This window comes from Telmatherina bonti, assembly GCF_933228915.1.
Source record: "Telmatherina bonti genome assembly, chromosome: 22".
Taxonomy (NCBI): Eukaryota; Metazoa; Chordata; class Actinopteri; order Atheriniformes; family Telmatherinidae; genus Telmatherina; species Telmatherina bonti.
In genome coordinates this window covers 24052462-24066105 of record NC_136631.1, presented here as the reverse complement: position 1 = coordinate 24066105, position 13644 = coordinate 24052462, and the positions used below count along the sequence as shown (strand labels likewise).

At 38.7% G+C, this 13644-nt stretch overlaps 1 protein-coding gene across 1 annotated transcript in view; it reads right to left on the bottom strand.

Moving 5' to 3' along the window:
* Nucleotides 1–45: 45 nt before the first annotated feature.
* mta1 (metastasis associated 1) overlaps nucleotides 46–13644 on the bottom strand; it is a 38631-nt gene continuing 25032 nt past the window's right edge. The window contains exons 5-18 of the mRNA XM_079262728.1: nucleotides 12526–12589; nucleotides 11992–12109; nucleotides 10957–11059; nucleotides 10486–10585; nucleotides 9857–10045; nucleotides 8019–8093; nucleotides 7585–7643; nucleotides 7140–7276; nucleotides 6085–6236; nucleotides 5068–5257; nucleotides 4802–4891; nucleotides 4047–4202; nucleotides 1178–1329; nucleotides 46–825 (exon numbers count right to left, since the gene is read on the bottom strand). Of these exons, the coding sequence (XP_079118854.1) occupies nucleotides 1220–1329; nucleotides 4047–4202; nucleotides 4802–4891; nucleotides 5068–5257; nucleotides 6085–6236; nucleotides 7140–7276; nucleotides 7585–7643; nucleotides 8019–8093; nucleotides 9857–10045; nucleotides 10486–10585; nucleotides 10957–11059; nucleotides 11992–12109; nucleotides 12526–12589 (1543 nt within the window). The 3' untranslated portion in view covers nucleotides 46–825; nucleotides 1178–1219. The remainder of the gene's footprint in view (nucleotides 826–1177; nucleotides 1330–4046; nucleotides 4203–4801; nucleotides 4892–5067; nucleotides 5258–6084; nucleotides 6237–7139; nucleotides 7277–7584; nucleotides 7644–8018; nucleotides 8094–9856; nucleotides 10046–10485; nucleotides 10586–10956; nucleotides 11060–11991; nucleotides 12110–12525; nucleotides 12590–13644) is intronic.

Below are 13644 nucleotides of genomic sequence, written 5' to 3'. Positions count from 1 at the left end.
TAATACTGATAACATATAAAGCCATTAGGAATAAAAGGTTCCGTTGATTTGCATATACCCTGTTTGCATACCTGTGTGGAGTTAGAAAAACAGGCCGACACCAGCTGGAAAATAGAACATTCAGTGCAAGTTTTCGCACCTTTAACTTTCGTGCACAGACACCAAAAGAAGAAGGGGGAAAAAAAAAAAAATTAATGATATTTTTTTTTTAATTACATTTCTGAAGCAAAGATGCATTAATTGTGAAAAAGGTAGAAAAAACACCAAGTCTTTCTCAATAAGTTAAACCTCTCTGGCTGAAGAACAGGGTCTGCTCACACAACAGAAAAGAAAAAAACACAGCAAAGCCTTCAGATGCAAAGAAACATGACAAGTCGAACTCATGTCGCTGGCAGAAAAGTGTGTCTCCTTTCTGACTCGAACTCATTTAAAAAGTAAAACGCAGAAGATGCAAGTGGCTTATGTTACTTTCCTTCCACCCTTTTCCACAGGGTTTTTGCAAGCATTTTTCATGAAACTTCACAAGTTTCATCGTTTGATCGACAAACAAAAAGCGGAGTTATACCTGGTAAAAAAAAAAAAAAAAGATTATAATAACAATAACAATAATTACAAAGACAGTAATAACAAATGTAAGTGATAAACACAGTCCTGTACAGTCAGGCTCATCCTCTGATAGACCCCAGTCGAACTGATCGATTGGTCTCCAGCAGCACGTCATATCTCTGCTGACTGAAGAAAAGTGGCCAATGCTGTCGTCTCCTCTCAGCTGCCCTCAGCCATGGTTTAGCGGAAAAAGCCATCTCCGTTTCAAGTTTCTCTCTGCTGTTAGATAAGAAAAAGACATAATTATTACTAACCTGTTAAGAAGTAGGAGATTTTCTGGCCTCTAGGCAGCAACAGAAACCAAAACATCAAAAGTCTCAAGTTAAAACTACTGAGGAAATTTTAAAGTTTCAAAAATAGTAATAACATAAATTACTGTAATACTTTACCACTTATGTGGTAAATAAATAAACTAGTCATTCTAAAGGATGAGAAAACAACTCTGTAAGTTGTCTAATGGTTAAAACATCCCCTTCATTCATGGTCAGAGTTAAGTCTAAAAAAAACTACAGCCAGAAACCCGGTTAAATAGATCATTTTTAAATGAGCTCAGCTGTCCTGCATGTCTCACCTCACTGGGGTTTGCAGTAGAGATTGTTCCCACGGAGATCCTTCAGTCCAGTTCATGTACCTCATCCTGCAGCGAGGCAGAGGCTCGTCCTGCATCACTTACACGTTTGGCCATAATATCCCACTGTGGAGTTAGGGCTTTGGATTTGGTTCCTAAAGATGAAACCATATGCTGGATGTTACCACAGGAAAAACACACACAGCTTTTTGTGGTCTGCAGAGACCTCTGTGCATGATAGAAAGGCAAAATGTAAACTTGATTCTGCCCCCTGCTGGTTTCATGCAGAACTAACATCTATTATGTTACAGAAAACTATTCTGTTTGTTTTACAGTTTTATGGCAGCAAACTTGCCACCAAATTTCCTGTATTTTTTGCACTTTGATGTGGCCACAATTATTTTTAAACATCATTAAAACAGAAATGAGTAAATTTGGCATTTCAGGAGGTAGTTTTTACATTTTTCAACCATTTCTTTTACGAGTTTCAAAAGTAAAAAAAAAACAAAAACGTTCAAGCATGTAAATAAGATGCCACTGATGAAAAAATAAAAAACACAAATTCACAGTTTTTGCATTTATAGTTTCACAATGATCATAAGAAGGCAGAAAAATTTCAAATGCACTGAAAGATGTTTCAGTTTTTAAACTGCAGGGATCTATTTACACCACCAGGGGGCAGCAGACACAAATCTTTGACTTCACATGTTGATGCTGCAAATTTGTCCTGTTATTACTACAGTCTGTTAATACAGAGATTTTATCATTTATCTTTTTCATGTTTCCTTGATTTTCTCTGTTCTGCCTTCCTGTCTGTGAATGGATATCTGCCTCTGAACATCAGTGTCTATCAGCATCCTTAAATGTATCTGGTAAGAAGAGGAAGGCTAATGGAGGGTATGATCAAGAATACAGATGGGAACCTTGATGAATTAAGGAGGCGTGATACATTATACTTCATTTGAAATTAATTAAAAAACACTAAATATAAAGAAAAGTGAACAAACAAATGATGTACCTGTGCCAAACATGTTTAATTGATGCTGGGTTAAAATGATGCAAAGTTAAAAAGGCTACGTCTGCTCGAACTCATTTTCCCTTGATTTCTCTCTCCTCATGGTGATTCAAGGCTACAGACACTAGAGGTGGGGAAGAGAGGAATTGTGGGTGCATAAACGATAAAATGAGAAGGGCTGGAGTCATGTTTTTGCCCACCTGGTGAGTTTCAATGTTCTGCTCCATTTTTGCCTTCTACCAACTCCTGAGGGGAAAACGAACATCTTTGGCTGTTTAATCCTGAACCACCACACTATCTAGTTACCAGCAGTCTGCTGCACTCACAACTGTTATCATGAGAAAGAACCAGAGCCATTTTATAAATTAGCCCCTATAAAAACTATTAAAGTCTAACAGAGCTGACACTCATTACATTACATCTGTTATAAAATCAGCAAAGCCGGTATGACCTTTTATCATTCTGAGAAAGTGAGGTTAAAATTGAAACAGCAAAGGGCTTAATGAGAAAAACATGTAGAATATACTTAATTTCTTTCTTATCCTCTAGTAAATCCCTGTGATCTGAGCATCCAGTAAGTTGGGAGTAAAACAGAAAGAAAAACCTAAAACTAACTTTTGAATAGCAGATCCTGGCTGATGTCCAAACCCAAATCCGTCTCTGATGTGTTATCCCGACCCAGACCCGAGGTTGGCTCATGGACCATCAGAGATGCTCTCCCTCAGGATGCACTTAGAGATCCTTTCTCGTCCTCCCCTCTTCACAGTTACCATGACAACACAGACCACAGCCTCCAGCTAAAAAAGCAAGGCCAATCCGATCCTCTCACATTCTCCCTCTCCCTCATCTGCCCAGCATATTCCCCCCTTCTCCTGATATATCTTTACCCATTTCTTATAACACAGGCGATGGGAAAGTGGAACATTGCCCAAAAACACAGGAACCCCTTCCAAATCCCTAACTGGTTGGCACTGGATCTTAACTGTGTGCACTGGGGGGGGGGGGGGGGGGGGGGGGGTGTTAGGGTTAGGGGGGGGATTCAATTAAAAACGAAAATCTATTTCTTGATTTGAGTCCCTTCAAATGTAATTAATCCATGATCAACATTTCTTTTTCTCCATGTTTTTGTGTGATCTTTTGGATGGAGGAGGGGCGTAAGCAGCAGCCGCTGCTGCTAACAGAGAAAAGTAAACATCATGTGCTTTCAAGTTATTCACCAAAAGTCTTCAATGTCACCAGAAAAAGAAGCTAGACTCGCTTTTTCTTTCAGTAGTTACTTGAGGGGTCTTAAAAATCACTAACCATCCGCCAAAGTGTTATGTTTTTAGCAGAAGTCTACTGTGTAATCAGTGCACCGACTAACATGCCGCTGTTAAATGTGGAATTATATGCCTTCATTTTTTTATGGCAAAATTGATTTTGCCACATGATCTCTATATATAAATCAATATAAATTCTGATCAGATTGAATAGAAATCAAATTCAGTCAGGCTGCATTGCATCAAATCGATTCTGTAAATTAGTGAAGATATTCAGCACTACTTAACAGAGACAAGTCTTAGTATTTATGTTTAATATGGAGTTTATACGGTAAATACAAACAGCTGAACAAAGTAGAAAATCTAATTAGACTAAAAGTTGGAAAATTAAGCATGTTGCCCATTCCAATGCTAATAAACATGACAACCACTAACTTAAAGGACCAATTAATCCACAAACCAGCATGAAAATAAAATGAATGCAAATAGTTTATAAAAACCTAATTAAAAGAGACTTTTTGCTTACTTTAATGCTGACAGAGCAAACACAAACACACTGGAGATTTACTCCGAGCCTCCTGGTTCATGTATCACTCACCATCCAGTCCGTTGTGCTGCTCATAAGTGCGTTTGCCCAGGATGGTGGGTGAGCCGTTGTTGAGGATAGGAGAAGATTTTATGGGGGTCAAGCTGCCTGTAGAAATGGTGGCTGCACGAATTGGGGGGACAGGCTTGGGTGGACGGGGATGTGCTTCTGAAAATGTTAAATAATAAAGAGGTTAGACAGAGAGGACTGAGAAGAGTAGAATGACACGTACAAAAGGTTGTAAGAAGTTTAAAATCAGCACGAGAGAAACTTAAAGCTCTGTGCATCTGACTCATTATGAAGAACAAACAATCATTGTGCACGTTCTTGGTAAAGTTGTTCATGCAAAGGGATAATGAAAAAAAAGAAGAAAAAAAAAGTTTCTTACACCAAAGGCAAAAAGATACTGCTTTAACAAGCAACATATTTGGAGTGATGAATAAATACATGAATAAATTGATGGTGGGAGACAAATTACATTGTATTATTCAAGTTAATAATATCCAGCAAGAACAGTAAAAGCTCTCTAAAATACTTAAATATAACATTCACACGAGTGAAAGAAACAATTTCGAGGAAGAACAAGTTAATTAAGCAACTGCTGGACTGGAGGAGGTCAAATCTGTTTTTCTGTGCTGTTATTTCAATTTATGGCTCACTTTATCAAAACATTGTATGAGAGACCTTAAACAAATATGTAAGAGTTTTGATTAAATAAAGCTAGACTTCCTCTTTTGTATGACTTTGTATCATGTATGACTTCTTACCCAAGTACCGAACCACAGACTCCAGAGGTTTACGCTCCACAGGTTTCAGAGGCAGAGGCTTTTTTGGCCTATCTGCTAATCGCATGGCACCTATAGGAATTCATGGAAAGAAAACAAAGTATTTAGAAAAAACAGCTTAAAAGAAAAAATAAAAGGTGCAAAATTAAAAAGGCGGATTACAATTATACGTGGACATGTTGTGGTAATATAACAACTACATGAAGGTATATCCGTGTAATAAGCTGAGGGAACAATTAGCTTCTTACACTCTGCTTTGATGGCTGCTGTGTTGACGGGGAGGTAGGGGTGCCTGGCCAGATATCGCGGTCGAATGATGTCCTGGCAGAGGCGGCGTGCCATCCGTGTGACGGTGGTCGTCTGCAGGTAAAAAGCCTGTCTGGTCTTTACTGCAAACTTGGGGCTGCCGCTGTGCCGCAGGGGCAAACCATGTGGGCTCTGGGGGAACAAATAAGTAAGAAACATCTTTAGTTGATGCCATGAATGTAGAACCATCTGAACTTGCTGCCTGTGAACAAGAAGCTGAATGATTAGGGTGATGAGGGACACATTACTGATGGAGAAAATGTCTGGAGGACACTGATAGATTTAAGAAATTGGATTTACTGATTATGCTCAAAAAGGTTGAACCATCACAGTAAATATGTCCAAAAAAAAAAAAAAAAGCACCATTAAATACACCACAAAGTACAAACCCCTTATCAGAAGTGTAAGAAGTTCTAATAAAAGCACATTTACAATATCCACATGGAAGTCTGCAAATCCGTAAAAGGTTACTTGCAGGGGATTTGGAAATATTTGCAAAAACAAATGCTTTAAATGAACCTGGGAGGAAGGAAAGACCATGAAGGTCATTGTTTGAATTAAGGACAAATATGGTAAATATTTACTAGTTTTCATTAAGATCAAATGTTTGTTTCAAATTCCCCGAAAACCATTCAGAAGAATAAAAAATGTGTATTTAAAGTGAAGACAGATGCTGGTACTGATGTATAAAAATACTCCTCATTTTCTGGTTTTCACTCCTTAAATGACAGCCTGATGCTTGTTTTGCCAGATGTTGAATTTCTGTCTTTGGATGGTTAAAAATAGCAGCTCATAGCAAAACTCATATTTATTAATCAGAACATTTTCTGTGTAAACATGACTATTAAATAAAGAATGCATTTCTTATTTCCCAGCACAAAGTTAGCATACGGCTGAACTGTAACAAGGAGCGTTTGGATAACAGAGGGGCTTCAGGCACGTGTGTTAGAAGTCTGTACCGTGCTGTTGCGGTTGGGTCCAGGTCTCTCTCCGTCCAGTCTCGTGGGCATCTTCAGTCCCCCGTACTTCTTCCAGTAGGTCCAACATGAAGCACACAGTCGACACTGCATGTTGGGAGGTCCCCAGGAATACCACTGGTAGGAGCTGCTGGCTGTATGCGCAAAATCACATGGGTTAGCACAAGCATGTGTGATGCAGCAGAGCTAAGAGTATAATTATGAATACAAGCGTGCAAGAGCAAATAATTCGCTGATAAATGATTAAAGTAAGTACAGTCACTGAAGTTATAATACTCTGCTGGAGGGCAAAGCATATCACTTTTTTTTTTTTTTTTTTTTTTTTAAGTTAAGTCAATCAAACATGCAAAGTGTGCTCCATACAGCTAGGACAGAGCGGCTCAGAGCTTTTTAAAAGATCTGCGTCATAATGAAAATGGGCCAATGAGTCAGATAATACTCTGAACCTTTATTGAACAACAGAAGTCAGATGATCCATTTGGTGTTTGGTTGTTGGGGTGTGTTGTTGTATATTGGCCGAGATAAGATCAGCACAATTCGCTCTACTGGCTGCAAACACACACTGCATTTAAAATCTACACCAATTTTAAACTTTTAGCTACGTTATATGAAGAAAGCATCTATTTTTCTTAATAATATGATATTTTAGAGGCCAGTATGGGCCTTTACAAGACACTAATACTTCTATAAATTTGCTTTTATGTTTGTTTTGTCAAATGCATCCAGAAGAGCTTGGTCGCTGCGCTGGAGGTGACTGCTGAACTAATACATCTAACTTTATAATAAATAATTACAAGGAAATTATTTGTAAGATTTTTTTTGTTATTGTTATCTCTTTTAAACAGCAAAACGCTGCAACCACTTCAAAATGTAATGAAAGTCAAACCAATTATCCTAAAACTGACCCAAACAAACAAGATTATTAAATCAGCTTATTAGATCAAGCTGCTATTTATGAATTATTTTCAAGAAGAAAAAAAACAAAAAAAAAACGTAACAGTTGAATTATAGCAGTCTTAGTAAACAGAGAAACTTACTGTAGCAGCTTTCACAGGCTCTTCCCAGGCCGGGGGTCTGCCCTGAGCCTGGTTGCCCTGGGACGCCGGCACCCGCTGCTCCATTTAAAAGAGCCGGTTTTACGTTGTTACTCAGCTGGTTAGGGTTTGGCTTGTTACTGAAAGGGCACATGAACAGAGACAGGGTCAGACCAGCACAGATAAGAAAGGTCCTCAGTGTAGATTCAATTAGAGAACAAGCTTGCTGCCAAGAAGTGACACTGCTCAGCTGAGAGATGCCAACACCTGAAGAGTAAACGAAGGATTAAACTCTCGCAGTTATGAAGGTCTAACATAGCAGGTGTGTTGGTGCAACATTGTTGGTAAAATTTTGTTGTTTATTCATTTGTAACATGTGCAAAACAAGCCAGGCAGCTTAAACAAAGCTAAACTAAAAGTCTTACAAAACTGGAAACCAAGTACTCACTAGTTGGGGATGTAGACCTGCTTGAGCTTGCTCTCTGCCTCAGCTGCTTTTAATCGTTTCTGGAACAGAAAGTGGAGGTTGGGGAGGAGGGAGGGCAGAAAGAAAAACAACGGGATTAAAGTTATTTACTCCTAAACCCCCTAACAAATGTAACAGGAAAAAATGCAGGTTTTGTTCAACAACCATTCAGTTAAGATGTCCATATGGACATGAATGATCTATTATTCATGGTCAGATCTTTCTTTTAAAAAAAAATAAAATATTTAGTTTTACTACAATTTAACAAAACAAAACAAAAAAAAAAACTCAAGTTTTTAGTCAAACAGTACATGAAACCAACACTGACCATTAAGGAAAACATTTGAATCATAAATTTGATCTGACTGAACATAAAAAAAATGACAAAGTGTTTCTTTATCCATAACAGAACTTACCTGCTGCACGTATCTATCTGTGGTCTTCCACATGTAGTAATACTCAATGATACTCGTCAGCGACTTCCAAGGCAACTACAGAGCAACAGAAAGGAAATAATCATCATTTCAGCAAAAGTGCTGATAAGGTCAAACAGTTGGAGCAGATTTCTCTCTCAAAGGCTGTCACAGATTAGAGTAATGGAAGAAAATTATGATTAAAGAAAGAAAACTGGACTGAAATAATTAGCTGATTAAATACTGACTCATTACACAAAATGATTTGGAAAGTCTGAAGGGCTTTTAAAGATTTCTGTGGGCATTTGCTGCATTTTTTTTTTTTTAATAACTTATTTCAGTCCAGTTCTTGTGTATGAATGTTTTCAGAGGAAAGGCTTCACACTTATCATTTGAGAATATAAAAAACTTTACTTAAGAATGAAACAGTGTTGTGTCTATATAAAAACAAACAACCATTTAACTCTTTAGACACTTCAGTACTAGCAACCTGTAACTGTAGCAAACACATCATATGTTCCAATTTTTTTATTCACATCTTCAGAAAAATGTGCCCATGATAACAGAGTTTAACAGGCCCAAAACATTTTTTTGCACCAACAGGGTTATTCTCAAAGAGCTGGTTAGGAAATATCTCCTGCATCTCTGCATTGTGTGCTCTGGGTCGTTTTTGTAAACTCAAAAAGGGAAAGATTAAAAAAAAAAAAAGGTAGGGCTGAGCCACTGACTGTTCACTGAAGCATCATCAGAAATATTCTCCATGTTGGGATGGCTAAAGAAGCCATTCTTCAGAAAGGGAAACAGAGATATGACCCAAGAACGAGATTGAAATCAGTGGCAACAGGTCTGATGGGGTGTTAAATACTCCTACAAGCCTGGACTTCAACACCACTGAAGCGGTGTGAGATCATCTTGACATAGACTGGATTAAAACGCAGCCAACAACCAGAGAAGAGCTTTGAAAAGTCCTTGAGGGTGCCTGGAAAACTTCCTGAAGACTAATAAAACTAATTACACAACAGTTTGCCTCATTGTGCGGCAAATTAAATGTGGCATATCAAATATTGATTTTAAGGTCATCTTAATTGTACACACTGCTTTTTGCCTATTATACTGCACTTATATAGATGTTTTCATATGTTTCTACAAACCACTGCATCTATTTCAGTTTCCCCAGCAATATATAGAGAAACAAGGGATGGGTCAACACTTCTGCACAGCACTTGGAGTTGAATTAGGCTCCTTTCAGGATGTTATACAGAAAATCGTGCTGCAATACTCAGTAGGTAGTGGCCCCACCCATGATGGTCGTGAGGCCTTCTTGTTTGACAAAAGGCTTGAGAAGAAATCGGATGATGTAGCACTGACTAAAGTTTGCCACCAGGTGGTGGAGTGATGCACGCAGTAAGAGCTCAGTGCAATATGAAGTGTAAACAGCCACAAAGGGTAAAACCATTCTTCTCGACTGTAAGCATACTGAAGCATGAGGAGAAGCAGAGGCACCTTTCTCCTAGCTTTTAACAAAAATTGGGGATTTCTTTTAAATGCTAAAGGAATTCATGCAAACTGTACCTTGCAATAACATTTTCTTCATAAAAAGTAGCTGGATGCAGTACTCATTTACTAAACTATTACTTTGTTCATAAAACAATTAACTAAATGCTAAGTATATTGTTTGTAAACCCGTGGCACCTACAGGAATTGCGTAACACTATTTAATATGATGGAAAATCAACACCAGCCTCATGATTCTTGGTACATGCAAAAGGCTGCACATAAATCAGAATTTCACATCATTTTTTTAACCACTTCTGATGCATTGTCATTACTGCGATACTCACAAAATCCTGTTGGATATCAGAGAAGTCTTTGCCGTATTTTTCAAGCGCCTCCTCAAACAGGTTGGCCTCTGAGGCGCTCCACTCCTCCATTTCATCCCTGCAGAGGACGGGCCCACCCTGAGGCACCAGTGCTGCGATGGCTCGAGTCATGTCATAGCCTGTGGCATGGAGGGTGTCCATAGCATGAAACTAACCACAAGAAAAAAAAACAAACATGTTTGTGTGTTAGAAGGTTGTTAAAAGCAATTATGTGCTAAATATCAACAATAACCAGCTGATGTCTTTGTATAAACAAGACTATATTTTATTTGTTCAGCCAATATGCAAAGCTGTGGGTTGTGTGTGCGTGTGTGTGTGCATGTGTGTGGGTAGCTCCAAGGTCTCTCATCTATGTTTTATATATAAGGATGAGATGTAGGGCAGAATAGGCTTACTCCAGGCCTCCAGGGCCCACGTGCTTGTTAAGATAATCAGCTACAGCCCTAAATGATCAGTGACAGATTCAGATTCGCATATCAAGACACATGTGCACCACAAGCATTTGCTTTAACAGTCCTGCTTGTCTACGATGCTTTCCACATATTGTGTGATGATGATTTAACCAACGTCGGATTTCATGTATATCTTACCAAGGTGATGTCTCTGGAGGCTGCAGCAGCACTCATGTGGAGGCTCGGCTGTCGGACAGAGCTGCTGCAGTCCAAAGCTCTGGCAAACGTGCCAACTGACCTACGGCACACAGACATGGGAGGAATATGAAGTGAATGAGCATTAAAAGCTTGAAAACATCAAAGAGAAACTGGAACAGCATGGGCCTTTTTCAGATTCACCATGATAATGCCAGCTGTAAATCCAGGAATTTCCCCCAAAGACTTCAGATCACACTTACATGATGTGTTAATAAGACTATTTTAGAGGCTGTTTTCAGATTATTTTCCCACTCTTCTGACTCTCAGTGACATCTCCAAGCTGAAGATCTAGCTTTTAGATTTGAAGGTGACATTAATCTCCTGAACTAAATCTCTAATTTTCCCAAAATATAGGAGGGTTAATTTGTAGCAGATATTGTTCTTGCTCTCTCCAAGTCTGCATTGGCTTACCGGGCAACTACTAAAAACTGATCGATCTGCTTCTCTGTTAATGAGCTGTCGGGGTCCCAGACTTTCTCTTCAAGTTTCTCCAGGTCCCTGGTGTCCTCCTCACCTGAATTTAACCACAAAACAAACAGAAGTAACTCTCTGATCACAACAGCAGGTTAGTGTTCACTCAGAAGACGTAGAACAAAAAGTATTTGTAAAACCCAGAAACGTGATTTCACTTTTGGATTTTTTTTTCCTCTCATCTTTGAAAATTATTGCAGTCTTTAAACTAATAATAAATCCCAGTTGAAGCTGCAGAGTCTGTCAGGCTGCCAGGCAGCCTGCAACAAACCAGCCAACCAGCCTGAGCTGTTAACACATGTTGGAGAACTTCATTAACACGGCTTTAATCAGAAAGCTTTGTGTCCCATGGTGCTCTAATTGCAATTTCTGAGATTTTTCCCACCTGCTAAGAACACAGACTCTGGCTAAACACACTACCTGAAATATGGCAGAAAAATTACCACACTTCAAAATGATCAATTTGACAAATAAATCTAAACTTTCTTTCAGGCAGTTAAAATGAAAATAATACTGGATTTCATCATTCTGGACAAACTGCAAGGCCAAAACGCTGACATAAATATCACTCTGGTGTATCAACTTTATACCTTTTTCACACATTCATCATCACATTGGTATAACATTCAGAAGTCAGTGCATGTGTAAACATGTTTTATGAAAAAAGGAAACTTTGTTGAGGCGGCACATGACTGCTCACATCAGTGAAGCAACTGTCTTCCCTGCAGGTTACTGTAAAGGGATCAATTTTGCAGCACACACATGAATAGATTTTTCTTCATGTAAATTACATAATTAAGTTTCATAAAAATGCATCTTTGTTCCTCTCTTGCAACTTAGATATTGATGGTGAGATCAGAACAACAGGAAAAACATGAAAAGTTGCACTACGCCTAATGCAGAAATATTACATCACCTGGCGGTGGGGTAAAATGTTCATTACAAGAAAAGCTCAATGTGGATTTTTATATGTACCTTCGTTCAGGAGGTCGGTGATGTCGGCCTGGTATTTATTGCCTACGCGGATCTCCCCCTTATCGGCCAGCAGGGTCTTCTGCTGAGGGTCATACACCAGTGAGTAGAAGAAGGCATCCTGGGAAATACAGATGGCAGGAAGGTATGAGGATGGAATGAAGGAAAGGGAAGCGGGACCCAGCATGTGAGAGGGGAAAGAGTATGGTGCATCTGTCTCTATGTGTGTGTGTGTGTGTGTGTGTGTGTGTGTGTGTGTGTGTGTGTGTGTGTGTGTGTGTGTGTGTGTGTGTGTGTGTGTGTGTGTGTGTAAGCGTTTTCCTCTCTGCTACTCTCTCGTCTCCTCATTAGTGTACGTGAAAAGAACATTCTGGGTCAACATGATGAATAATTCATCTGGAAACAAGAATCTTTAAACTCATAAGACTCACACCCATCCAACAACGCTCGCATACACAGCAACGTCCTAAAATCTCACACATTTTCAGTTTTGGAGACTAATGCTCCAGGGCATTAGCACCTGGTGTGCACACACACCTCTCTGTCCAGGTACGACTTCAGGGCTTCTGTTTCATTCAGCAGCGTCACACAGCACTTTCCTCTGATGTAAGAAAAGTAGATGTGTAAGGAAAAGAGGGGGGGGAAAGAAACAAAGCAAGTTAGAAAAAATGTTTAAACAAAGAACAGGACTTGAGATAGTGTGTGTGTGTGAAAAAAGCTGCTCCTCTAGCCTGAACTCTCCTTCATGAGAAACTAAAAGAAAGGAGCTGGATCCTCCAGTTTTTTTTATAAATTCTAGTTGAGTTCTGACAGCAATCATCTACTTCTCCTGTCTGAATTCAGTGTTTTGCCAGCTAATTAGTTGTATCTCTCTAACCCGAGGCAAGTGTGATTTGACAGAGTAACAAAGTGAGACACCTTGTGAAACATTTTTGCTCACCGGTGTTAACTTAGAAAACTCAATCGAGCATGAATTCTCAATAAAAACAACTGCTTATCAGAGTATTTTTATTCAAGCAGATGTCAGTTTGCTCTTTCAGCTACTCTTCAGAAATGTCAAGCAGTAATGAGGTAATGATTAGGTGCATTTGCTCAGAGCTTACTGATGAGCGAAGATGGGTCTAAATGTAGAAATGGATTTCTGTTGACATTTAGCACTCAGTTTGCACACTGCAGGTTTACTTTTTCCTTTCATTTGGTAGACTTTACTATCTGACATGTTAGCAGTTTAATGCTGTGTACACTACCAGACAAAAGTTTAGAAATACTCCCCCATTAGATTTCATGGGAAAGTAGTTTCAAACTTTTGACTGGTAGTGCACTTTTTGGTTGTTAGAATATATTAAATTGTTTGTGTGTGTAAGAGTGAAGGTTAAAATCTAAGCAGCATGGATAATAGACTCATCCAGTCTTTAACATTATGATCACTGCAGGTCATGAAATGCTGATAAAAGTGCTGCTACTGAAACATATCTGGTACCATAAATATCTAAAGTCATAGTTCTCCTTGAGATTTTTATTAAATTAAACCTTAATTTTTCTGCATTACTTCTAATTTTCATTGATTAACTAGTTTTCTTTATGGCATTTAATTAGCAGGAAAATCCACCTTTACTGCACTGAATTCTGAGAACAAAACCAGGCTCAAAATGATTA